At 43.3% G+C, this 12,695-nt stretch overlaps 1 protein-coding gene across 1 annotated transcript in view; it reads right to left on the bottom strand.

Annotated features, from left to right (window-relative positions):
• The window catches only part of RAD51D (RAD51 paralog D), a 54,559-nt gene that overhangs the window by 8,092 nt on the left and 33,772 nt on the right, over positions 1 to 12,695 (bottom strand). The window contains exon 7 of the mRNA XM_068268711.1: positions 5,285 to 5,380. Within this exon, the coding sequence (XP_068124812.1) occupies positions 5,285 to 5,380 (96 nt within the window). The remainder of the gene's footprint in view (positions 1 to 5,284; positions 5,381 to 12,695) is intronic.

The following is a 12,695-nucleotide window of genomic DNA, read 5'->3' as shown; positions in this document are numbered from 1 at the left end:
CAGCGTAGGCAGCCAATAGATCCCTCTTTGATCAGATTCGATCAGAGGGATCTATCTGCTGGTCGATCTGGTGGCAATCAACCAGTGTATGTCAGCCTTTAGCTGCAGATCTGAGGTTTTCTGAAGCTGCATCTGCCAAGAAAGACACCGTCTTAATTATCACAGACAAGGAAGACGATATTTTCTTGTGATGAGTACCCTCCACCAGATGCTTCTTAAGATCTGTTATCCACTTATCCAGGTTTCTGGCCAAACAGATAGAGGATATGGCTGGCTTAAATGAAAAGGAAACTAAATCCCAGGCCCTATTCAACAAAGTTTCAGCCTTTTTATCCATTGGATTCTTTAGATTGCCAATATCCTCAAATTAAAGGTCAGTCCCTCTGGAATACTGAGCCAGAGGAGCATCAAGCCTTGGACATTTGGCCCATGGAGCCTGATCTTCCTTCTTAAAGGGGAATCGCCGCTTGAAAGACCTAGGAATGAACTATTTCCTTTCCGGATCTTTCCACTGCAATGAGATAATGTGCTAATAGCGGAATGTACAGAAAAGCATTTAGTTGGCTGACCCTCCAACACTCTATAAATCTCGTCTTGCGCAGAGGTCATTGGTGCGGTCTCAGGAATTTGTTCAGAGTCATAAATGGCCTTTAACAATTCCAGAGTATCCTCAGCGCTATACAAGTATTGTGAGGTTCTAGAAGGACCAGACTCAGGAGATACAGAGTCCCTGGCCTTCCCCTCCTCCATGAACTCCTCATCCTCCTACTCAGATATAGTCTCTATATCCCCTATCTGAGAGCCCCCTCTAAGTAACTGAGCAGGAGGTAAACTCTGCGATAGAGACGGAGATGGAAAGACAAGTAACACAGAAGATTGTAAATGAGCCTGTCTATCCTGAAAAGAGGGTATCCCTGACACACCAGGGATCTGACTGCCTTCAATGGGGGATAGCTGCTGAGCCCCCTGCAGTTCAGACACAGGCTGCACTGGAACCGGAAGGGCAGACCTTAATGCAGAAAATGTAGTAGCCAGTTTAACCTTCATAGCATTCATAAGGTCTAACATGGCTCTATTGGTAGCATTTGTATCAACAGGGTTAGATGTGGTAGAAGAGTGTTTAGCTAAGCAATCTACACACTGAGATCTCTTATACCCCGATGGTAAATTAACATCACATTTCCTACACCTTTTATCAGTGTGCTTCACCACCTGCAAAAAATACAAACAAACAAGCCCCATAAGATAATGTCTTCCTATATCAGCTCTGAGGAAAGAGGAGAGGAAAGGAGTCACAGTACTTGTGGAGCGTTCACTGCCTGCTCAGGTGCATCCACAGACTGCCTGCTAGCTTCAGGTGCAGCCTCTGTCTGCTCCATGCTGCCAGTGAGACCAAGTGTGGCTTAAAAACCGGAACCTCTGACCAGTACCGTCTTCTTTTCTGGCCTCCGCCAGTCACAGCTTTTATGCTGCCCAATCGGAAGTGCAACACCGCCCGCTCTGCTGCGCCCTCCTCCTCATATGGATCTGCCTTCTAACGCAGAAGACGCTGATACCACGAGGAGGATGACACACCCTCGACCAAACAGCAATCGCCGCGTCACACTGGTAGGAGGAGCAAAGTGGTCGGACGTCATCGGATACGGAAGAAGCCATCGCCGAGTGTCTGCCCCCGCAGCCTTATAGAGGTAACTTGCGTCATCACAGACACTTAAACATATAATCAGCCGCAAGCTGCAGGACCTTCCTTAGCCCCACAAGGTTTTTGGAAGGAAAACAGCCAACAGTGAAAACCTCCACCATACCGCCACCTAGAATGTCCACACAAGAACATTCCCCTGCAGCTGCCCTTAATTACATACCTATTTCAGGAACACCTATTCTAGAAAAAGACAGGTGCCACACAGGCTCCCCTATCCTCAGCGTCCCTACTGCCTGTAATCCTCAGGTGTAGGGAAACCGTCAAAAAACTGAGTTGGTTAGGAGGAGGGGGAGCTTATGTGAATGAGGCCTAATTGATTTAATTAGTTAATTTGCCTGTTTCCTTTCAGGGGTGGGTCAGTCTCCTCTCGGGAGGAAGCCATCCTGAAAGACGATGAGAGAAACCTTTTCATTTTCCATTCTTACCACTTGAGAAGCCAGCATGATCTGGCAATTTCTCCATTCCAAATGCATTGGCCTAAACATGAATGCATGGTTATGACAAGACTAGAGAAGATGATTTCAGTACCTATACATGAGAAAGGCTGGGTTGGGATTTTAAATCATACACTTTTCTCCAGGAACTCTGGTTTCCTCTCACATCCCAAAAACATAAAGATAAGTGAATTGGCTTCTCCCTAAATTGGCTCTACACTACAATAAATACACTACACGAAACATAGACATATGACTCTGGTAGGATTAGATTGTGAGCTCCTCTGAGGGACAGTTAGTGACCAGACTAAATTCTCTGTACAGCGCTGCGTAAGATGATGGCACTATACAAATACTAAATAATAATAATGTGCCCCCTATGCGACATTCACAGTGCGTGGTACTTTTCATTGACTGTATCCTTCACTGTACCCGATGTAACACCAGAATAACGTGCAGTGTCACTGTCCTGATGTTGCGTTGTGTTCCTGTTGTCACAGCTAATGGAACAGCCACTGTGAACCTGGCGTAAAGCATTATATATGCTTGCAATTCAGGTATCTGATACAATTGTTCTGTGTGTACAGGTATCTATTGAGGTCTGCCAAAACTTGTTAGCAATCAGGCACACTAGAAAGCCTTGCCCAGTCACCACTGTAGAGCTCTAGGCACCAGCAGTTTGCTACTGCTAGTTCTACCCCGTCGCCTCACCATAGAGCAGAACACACAGCTAGGCCAGAAGCTGAAAAGTGGGTTTGTTGATAGTTTCAGGTGGTTGTTTTGCAACAATCTGAAAATATTATTTTCACCAACAAATGATGCTTAAAATAAGTTTCTACTTCATAAAACGCATGGCTGTAAGAAAGGCTTTTTAATCTCAATGGTACCAATGGGTACCTCCATATGCTCAGGAATAAGGAGAGATGGTCAATGAGTTAATAATTTTGAGTCTTTATGCCGGTTGGTATTGGATCAATCAGAACATTTACCTACCACATTTGTCTGGTCCAATTTTAAGCTGCATAAAATGTGATTAAAATAAACACCATATTTGCATAAACTCAAAATTAGTAGCATCTTATTGACCATATCTAGATGGATTGACTTTACATTACTTCTTAGTTTAATAATAATGTTAAGAGTACCACCACACCCAACTAGTCTATGTGAACTAACTGTCCTCTAAATTGTAAGCTCGCAAGGGCATGGACCTCCCCCTATATTTTTTTTGTGTGTGTAGTTTATCATATACTATGCACCAGTATTGGTGATGTTTCAAATCACACATCAACTATGTATGTATTTGTACATGTGTTGCTGGATGTCCTGATTGTACAGGGTGTTGAACTACTCATGTATCTATACTCCCGCATTATTGTTGGTTTTGTACTGTATATAGCACTATGGAAGATTATGGTGCTATATAAATAAAAATAATAATCTTACAGACTAAAACTAATTAAGAAGTGAGCATCTCTGACCTGCCATAAATGGGTGATTTGGATCCCTTTTCCCTCATGGTAGGAAAACAACATCTGTTGATCTGAACATCTAATTGTGTGTAGATTTGCCAGATACCCTGGATGATATGTAAAAGATGCTAATAAGATGATTAGCTGGGAGCAGCAGCTTTAGATAGATCTGCATTGTACAATCTGGCAGGGCACGGCTCACTGGCAGAATTTCAAGTTGATATTGCAATTAAATAATTATATGCCAGTAGGATGGGCCACAAGAGTGTCTAACCAAATACTTTAGATGTTATTCAGACTCACAGTTGCATTGAATACAAAATGTGAAACAAAATAAAATTACTGTTGTGTATAAAACAAGTGGATCATATATATCTAAGCTATTTTAATAATGAAATGCAAATAAACTCTTTATATAAAAACATTCTGTCAAAAGTCTTGGCAAAGTACAGCATTCTTGAAACAAATAATTTTTAGATATCAAGCCCAGCATAAACCACAGAAAAAAGGGCAAGTCTACAGACAGTGGTCGGAGCCATGCAAATCATTATTTATACCCCTAAGCCACACCCTGCATCCAGACCTATTGGTGTATAGTACAGATATAGACAAACATACAGAGCTATGCATTCCGGGTTATTCCGCAATCAGTGCAAAGTATGTATATGCATAAGTGGGACTTGAGAGAGAAGCATGGAACCCATTTAGCTTGCAGGGAACAAACATGATTATTTTTGGTTAGTCTAACTAAAAGGCTCCTGTAATGAAAGCATCGTAAAGTAAAGCATTACCATTTCATTACAGACGGTAGTTACACAACTTCACTTCTAGTACACATGCATGCATGGACATTAAGGGAAAATGTCCACCACTAGGTCCAAATGTTGGCTAGTTTTCCACTTACAGTCCATTGAAAAATCACTGGGCTGTTTGATGAGGTTTTACTCGTGCATAGAAGTGTGCAAGAAAAAACCTGACGGGATGTCGCTCTGTTTTGGACACCACGCATGTTTGTACATGTTCACGTCCACGTTTGGACAATGCGGGCGTATATCACATATGGACGCATGCACATTGTTCGGAACACTGTGCAATACATGAAGATAAAAACAAAACACACAAGTAGAAATTCAGCCTAAACAGAATCCTTTTACACTGTGCAGTTGCAGTTTTGAACAATCGCTCCACAGCCAAAAAGTTTCAACACAGTGCCTCAGTTCGAACAAAGGAAAAAAAAATTAACATGCGACTTCTGGGATTACAGCCGAAGTCACGCAGTAACACTGCAAGTTTTGCGTTACCTGGAGCACTTCCATCGCTTTGCGTTGCACTGCAGGCAGTGTCATGTCTCATTCACTTTTATGGCCACTGCGATGAGCTGCGGCAGGGTAGAGTACCGTGACAACTCTTTGCGGTAAGTGTAAAAGGACCCTTATACTCCTATATACAAAAAGGTACAGGTACACAGCACAAATGTTTCCTCAAAGCCCTAATTCACCCTTCCCCAAATGTTCCCTTGTAAGCAGAAGTGAATAGAAGACTGATCCACTTGCACAATTTGTAGACTTGATGCAGCCGATCCAGAGAAGTTGCATTTGGAATTGTATCATTTTGTACAAGGTTGTACAGCCATAGACAGAATAACTAATCTAAATAATACTCATTTCAAACCATACCTGTTGGGAAAAACTGTTCCTCAGATCCTGGAGTACATCTAATAATCTATACACATCAAACACCCGGACCACGTCAATCCTCTGCAGAGATGCTATCTAAACAAGAACAAAATAAATGGTGTAACCAAACCAAATGCAATGAGAACTGTACAGTATTGGTAAATAGACTATCAAGGATAAAGGTAAACAGTCATAACAGATGATCCACTGTGAAATACCAAGTTAACATCTGAAAATGTGTAATCCTGTGTTAATCTTATAGAAGTTATAAGGCTCAGCAGGCGTAAGCAGTTTAACAGCTAGGCGCTAACTAGAATGCAATTTGGATTGTTTCTCAGTGCTGGAGTGTTACATGCAGAGATTACACCCAGAATAACCTGGAAAAAGATAAACTGTGCAACAATGCACCACACTGGTTTCCTTTTCAATACAGGTAATCCCTGATATACAAGCACCCGATTTACGAACAACCTGCCAATACGAATGCCTGAAATGATATAACGTATAGAGAGTTCCCAATTTTGTGAAATCAGCACATTACGATCATTACTAGGACAGAAACATAGGGGGACAGAAAGAGTCACAAAGAGGGACAACATTGGTACAGAGGTGGGCACTGAGGGAACAGGGGGACAGTCACAGACACATGGGGGGGCAGAGTTAACCCAAAGGGGGACACTGAGGGAACAGGGGGACAGATGTGACATGGTGGTGGTAGAGATGGCGGGAGAGGGGGGACACTAGAGACAGGAGGGCACGGTGGAGGTACAGGACACAGAGATGGCACAGTGTTCCAACTCTGCAGAGGCTCTGGCCACCCCCATCTGCATTGCCGCAACCTTGCCCATAGCTCCACAGCTGTGGCTTAATTGGTGGCTGACTTGTTGGGGGCAAGACTCAACACAGGGAGAGGTTTGCAGAAGAGCTTCGGTAGACTTTGGAAACGTGGCTGTGACTGTGTTACCAAGGAGGGCGGAGCGTCACCTGTGACCCATTTATGCCGGATCCGGTTAGTATTTAACCCCCTCCTGCAGTAGTAAGACAGAGCTGGCCAAGACAAGCTCTGTCTTTTTTACTTTAGATATTCTTTAACCTTCCTTGTTACCCTTCCTAACCAATATATACACTGTGTTTATATCCACCAGTGTTGCATGATGGTAGTAAAATCTTTTGTGCTACAAAGATTTATTCGTCATTGAGGTAAGCTACCTCGTTTCGATTTTAAACTGTTTTTAAACGCTTTTATCACAAATCAGGGCGCCTCTTTCACCTAACTAGTGCTCCATATACCCCCACCTGCCACCCGTCTGAGGGGTGGAAGCAGACTACCCGTGGTTTACCACGGTTGAGATCTGTTTCCCACTTTTCTTCCAAGAGAGCGACCACATCCAGGTCCCCGGTGACCTCCCCGAGTGGAGTCAGGTTTATTGTCTCCACCTGCTTGGGCTCCATTTTTGTCTCCTGTGCCTGTCAGCACCATTGGGCTCCCTTTTTGTCTCCTGTGCCTTTTCCTAGAGGGTGTCCTGACACCCACAGCCCACCACTAGCACCCAGGGATTGTGCACCAGCACAAAAGGAGAGCAGGTCCGAACTTGCTTCTGCGCAGTGCAGCCACGTTCGTACGCAGATGGGAGAATGGGCACAAGAACATATTCAGAAAGCTCTTGTCCAATATGTTCTGTGAATTAATTTTTCAGGACATAAATAGTATGTTCATTTTATTTATGGATACATGTATATATGCCTGTTCATTTTCCCCTAGCATAAAGCACTGAACTAATGATTATTATTAAGGTTGCACAGAAAAAATAAAATGGTCTATGTCACGGTTTGCCCCTCAGGTAGATTCAAGACATTTGAGCTATTTGATATCAGTAGATATATAGAAGTATATTGTATTGAACTCAACAAGATCAGTTTAGTAGTAAAATGTAAATCATATTCACCCCTCACAAAACACTGTTAGAATTAGTAATTGTTTATGTCCATTCTCTTATTTGTTGTGAGGCCTTACAAAAAAGGTCGGTCCACACTTCTCCCGTTCCAGATCGGATCCGTGTCAAACGGATCCGTTTTTCTGAAAAACGGATGGTAGAGCACGTTCCGATCCGCGTCGGTATTTACGCATCACTGCTCACCTCTCGCCACCACCGGCACTCAACACCTTCACACAGGCCCTCAAACCCACAGATTTGTTTTTAAAACAAGTCAGAATCTCTTTATTTCGCCAAGCACAGCAGGAGCTGTAATCGGAATTAGTTGTGGTTCACATGGCATAGACAGAGTATAAAACAGACGCACAGCACGTACAATTTAAAATGCAGAATCAGCTCATATCGTCCATTTCACTGCTGTGCAAATACAGCCCAGTGTGAACTGGCCCTTACAGCATGTCTAACAGGAAAAGGTTGGTCTCTTTGTAATGGTTTGTTCACATTCTCAAAGGTATCTGTTGTATAGACTTTGCAAATATCTACATTGTATAGTAAGAGAAGACTAAACAATCTGTTGTATATCTGCACCAACTTCATTGTCCCATATATGTACAGTACATGCTTACATTTCCCTCAATGATATCAGCCAGACAAACAGTCCATCAAGTCTGAAGACAAATGCATCAAAGATCAAGGAGAAGGACAACTATATATGCCAGTTTACCTTCCTAATCCCGGATTTGAATTTACTGTTTATGATTGAACTTCAGTTGTCCACAGTTTATGATGTCATGTTACTGCCCACTTTATTTCTGTATAAATTAAAGATCCCACTGACAGCTAGTTAGATATTATACTATAGACTACTTTTGGTCTAAAAATATCTCCACATATGTGCAAAATAAAGTAAAGTGTATTCTTTTAATTTGGAAACCGCACAACGTTCTTGTTTTATATCTGAAAGACAAACTTACTTGTGGTAACGTCTTTTCCAGGAGTCGGAAGGACAGCAACCCTGAGACTTGTCTCCTTCCATTTTAGATTGGACAGGACGCTAGTTAAAAAATTAACATAATGAGATTAGGCAGGAACAGGCAGCATATATAAGACAGCATTCCCTTACCCTCCTCAGTAATAAAAAAGACTCCACACAGAATGATGCTTCAACAAATTTCTTTTATTCGGGTGGGTAGCAAGGGTGCTGTCCTTCCGACTCCTGGAAAAGACGTTACCACAAGTAAGTTTGTCTTTCCAGGACGTCTCAGGACAGCAACCCTGAGAAGATAAACAAGAAACTTTATTAGGGAGGGATAACAGCCTGCAACACACGTCTACCAAAACATAAATCAGAATTGGATGATAAGTCCAGTCTATAATGTTTAACGAACGTATTGTGGCTTGACCAGGTAGCCGCTTTACATATCTGCTCTATAGTAGCTCCTGCCCTCTCTGCCCATGATGTTGACACAGCTCTGGTTGAATGTGCTTTCACTGGTCCAGATAATTGCTTTCCCTGTTGGATATAGGATAATGCAATGGCCTGTCTGATCCATCTTGCTATGGATGATTTAGAGGCCTGTCTGCCACGGCCTTTACCAGCAAAGAGAATCAACAAAGCGTTGGATTTCCTCCAAGATTTAGATTGTTGAATGTACTGTATTAAACACCTCCTCACATCGAGACAGTGCATCTTTTCCTCTTTCTGATTTGATGGGTTACTACAGAAGGTTGGTAATAGAATCTCCTGAGATGTATGAAATTTGGATACAATCTTGGGTAGAAAAGAGATATCTAGGCGAAGAGTTACTCTGTCTTCTGAAATGGTACAGTATGGTTCATTGACTGATAACGCCTGTAATTCTCCCACTCTTCGTGCAGAAGTTATGGCTAGAAGAAAAGCCATTTTCAAGGTGAGATGTTTCTCTGAGATTTCCGAGATTGGTTCGAAAGGAGCTTCACATAGAGCCTGCAATACTGTGTTCAAGTCCCAAGTAGGTACTTTTATCTGTACTGCAGGTCTTAGTCTTTTTAGTGCCCTAAAAAAACGGACAACGTATTCCTCCTCCGCCAATCTTCTCTCTAAGAATACACTCAATGCCGCGGTCTGAACCTTCAGAGTACTAGAGCTCAGGCCTTTTTGGAATCCCTCCTGCAAGAACTCCAGCACTGAAGAAGAGAGGACTGGATCTTTAGATGTAGATGTACACCAGTTGCTATAGGTATTCCATGCTTTAGCGTAAATCTGTCTTGTCACTTTCTTCCTGCTCTGGATAAGTGTCTCCGACAACCTGTTAGAGAATCCTTTCCTCTTTAATAGTTGCCACTCAGGCTCCAGGCAGAAAGGTGAAGGATTCCTGGATTGTGATGCAGAACCGGACCCTGGCTCAACAAGTCCGGTCGATCCGGCAGGATCAGATGATCTGAGGCTAAACTTTGTAGCAGAGCAAACCAGGATCTCTTGGGCCAAAATGGTACTACCAAGATTGCTTGGGCCTGGTCTCGTTGAATCTTGCTCAGTACCTTTGAAATCAGTCCCAAGGGAGGAAAAAGGTAAAGATGAGGCTTGTTCCAATTGACTGAAAAGGCGTCCAGGACCCAGGGATTGTCCTGTGGACACAGGGAGGCAAATCGAGGACATTTGGCATTGTTCCTTCTTGCGAACATGTCCACCTCTGGTGTTCCCCATCGCTGAGAGATCTGCCTGAATACTTGGTCGTTTAGAGACCATTCGTCTTGATAGATCATCTTTCGGCTTAGATAATCTGCAACGCAATTTAGAGCCCCCTTCAGATGAACCGCTTTCAAGGACTTTAAATTCTTTTCCGCCCAGCAAAGAATCTTCGAGGTTAGACTCCACAAAGATCTGCTCCTTGTCCCCCCTTGACGGTTGAGGTAGGCCACTACCGTGTTGTTGTCTGTCCTGATTACAACATGATGTTGATGTATAAGTAGGGAGAAGGTCTGAAGAGCTTCCCAAACAGCCCGTAGTTCTCTGTAGTTTGATGATCTGCTCTGAATTAGTGTAGACCAATGACCCTGAGCCGGTAGTTGCTCCAGATAAGCTCCCCATCCCCAGGAACTCGCGTCTGTTGTGATCAGAGACTGCTGAGGGAATTCCCAGAGATTCCCTGCATTCAGATGTTCCTGATCTGACCACCAGTCTAGAGACTGTTTCACTCTCCAGGGAATTGTCACTCTCTTGTCCAAAGACTTCAGGCTTCTGTCCCATTTCGATAGTATCCAGTTCTGTAAGGTTCTGGAATGCAACTGACCCCATTGTATCGCTGGGAAGGATGCTGTCATGGTACCCAATACAGCCATAGCCTTTCTCAGAGTGATGGAGACTGAACTCTGAAAAGAAAGAACAGAATTTAACATCAGCGAGGATTTCCGTGATGGTAGATACAGTCTTTTACTGACAGAACATATATCAAACCCCAAGAATTCCATGTATTGTCTGGGTAGTAGGGATGACTTCTCCCAATTAATCAACCACCCCAAACTGATAAGGAAGTCAATAGTCAACTCCACTTGGAGATTTACTGAATCAAAAGATGGACCCCAGATAAGTAAGTCATCCAAATAAGCAATCACTTGCACAGATCTAAGCCTAAGCACTGCCAAGACTTCTGCCATAACTTTCGTAAAGAGCCAAGGAGCAGATGAAATACCAAAAGGGAGAGAATTAAATTGAAAATGTCTTACCTCTCCTTGAAACACCACTGCAAACCTCAGGTAGCACTGGGATTCTAGATGGATAGGCAGATGGAGATAGGCGTCTTTTAGATCCAGGGATGCTAGAAAGCAATTTTCCTGCAGAAGATTTATGACTGAGCGGATGTTGTCCATCCGGAATTTTCTGTATCGGACTGCTTTGTTTAAATGTTTCAAGTTGAGGATGAATCGATAACTTCCTTGTGGCTTCTTTACTAGGAACACCGGGGAGTAAAAACCTTGACCCTCCTGACATTTGGGAACCTGTCGGATGACCCTCTTGGATAACAGTGATCCTACCTCTGTCTGTAGGACCTGATTTTGAACCTGATCTCTTGGAGGGGGAGTTACGAAAAATTGGCTTGGTGGAGGGTATGAAAACTCTATCTTGTACCCCTGGAGAATGATGTTTAATAGCCATCTGTTGTGAAAAAGTTCCTGCCAGTGTTCGAAAAAGTGAGATACCCTGCCTCCCACCGGAATCCTGGCGTCATTGTTTAGGCTGTTGGTTGGCCGGGGTATAGGGTATGCCGGGCTTTGCACGGTGAGATCTATTGGGGGGCCATCTCCTTCTGGGAGCTGATCTATTCTCTGTCTCCGTTTTGCCCTGGTCACGAAAGGAACGGTTTGCCCGAAAGTTACGTCTTCTAACGGGAAAGTTCTTTTTCCTGTCTGAGGATCTTTCTAAAATCTCGTCTAGCTTAGAACCAAAGAGGAGGTTGCCCTCACAGGGAACTCCACATAGCTTAGATTTTGATGATGTGTCTCCCTGCCAGGTTTTGACCCAAATGCCTCGTCTGGCTGTGTTCACTAAAGCAGAAGCTCTGGCAGTAAGGCGGACTGAATCGTCTGCCGCATCAGTTAGGTAGTTAGTGGCATGCAGAATCTTAGGAAAGGAGTTAAGGATCTCTTCCCTAGGGGTTCCAGTAGCGATCTGGGTCTGTAATTCAGTCAACCAGATCTTTAAAGATCTAGAAACTGCAGTGGAGGCTACAGATGGTTTGAAATTCAAAGTGACCGCTTCCCACCCCCGTCTTAAAATGTTGTCCATTTTCTTATCTATGGGATCTCTCAGGTTGCCAAAATCTTCAAACTGAAGCTCAGACCTTCTAGAGACTCTGGACAAGGCTGGATCTAGTTTTGGAGAGTGACCCCAGAATTTCTGATCTTCCGGGCTATAGGGATATCTTTTTGCCAGGGATTTAGGCCAAAAAGCCCTCTTTTCCGGATTATCCCACTCTTTCTTTATAATGTCTTTTAGACTGGAATGAACAGGGATAAAAGATGACTGTGTATCTGAAAGACTTTCGTACATCTGGTCTAGAGGTGACAAAGACTTTTGTTCTTTAGTAATACCCATTGCACAATGCATTGCTTCAATTAGTTCTTTCATAAAGTCAGTGGAAAAAGCAAACTTTAATGGTTTTACATTTTTACTCTCGGATGCATCAATTTCTGATTGGGGTAATTCTTCAAGGGAGGAAATGTCTATTTCACCTTCTGACCCCTCTGACCTTTCTGAGTCTATCTCAATCCTCCTTCTCTTAGGTGGTCTGATAGGGGACTGGGAAGTACCAGCAATAGGGGCATCGGAAGGTAGAGTAACAGGAGGTGTACTCGGGGGCACATCAGGATTTATGGCTGATCTCTTAATCTCCTGAATAGCTGATGACATCTCTGATCTCATCCAACCCATAAGGTCTTTTAACAGAGTGGGTGACTCGTCCTTAACCACCTTTTCCGTGCAAGACTGACACAGATGC

This window comes from Hyperolius riggenbachi, chromosome 2, assembly GCF_040937935.1.
Source record: "Hyperolius riggenbachi isolate aHypRig1 chromosome 2, aHypRig1.pri, whole genome shotgun sequence".
Taxonomy (NCBI): domain Eukaryota; kingdom Metazoa; phylum Chordata; class Amphibia; order Anura; family Hyperoliidae; genus Hyperolius; species Hyperolius riggenbachi.
Note: the sequence above shows the minus strand (reverse complement) of the source record. Positions and strands in the feature narration are given on the sequence as shown.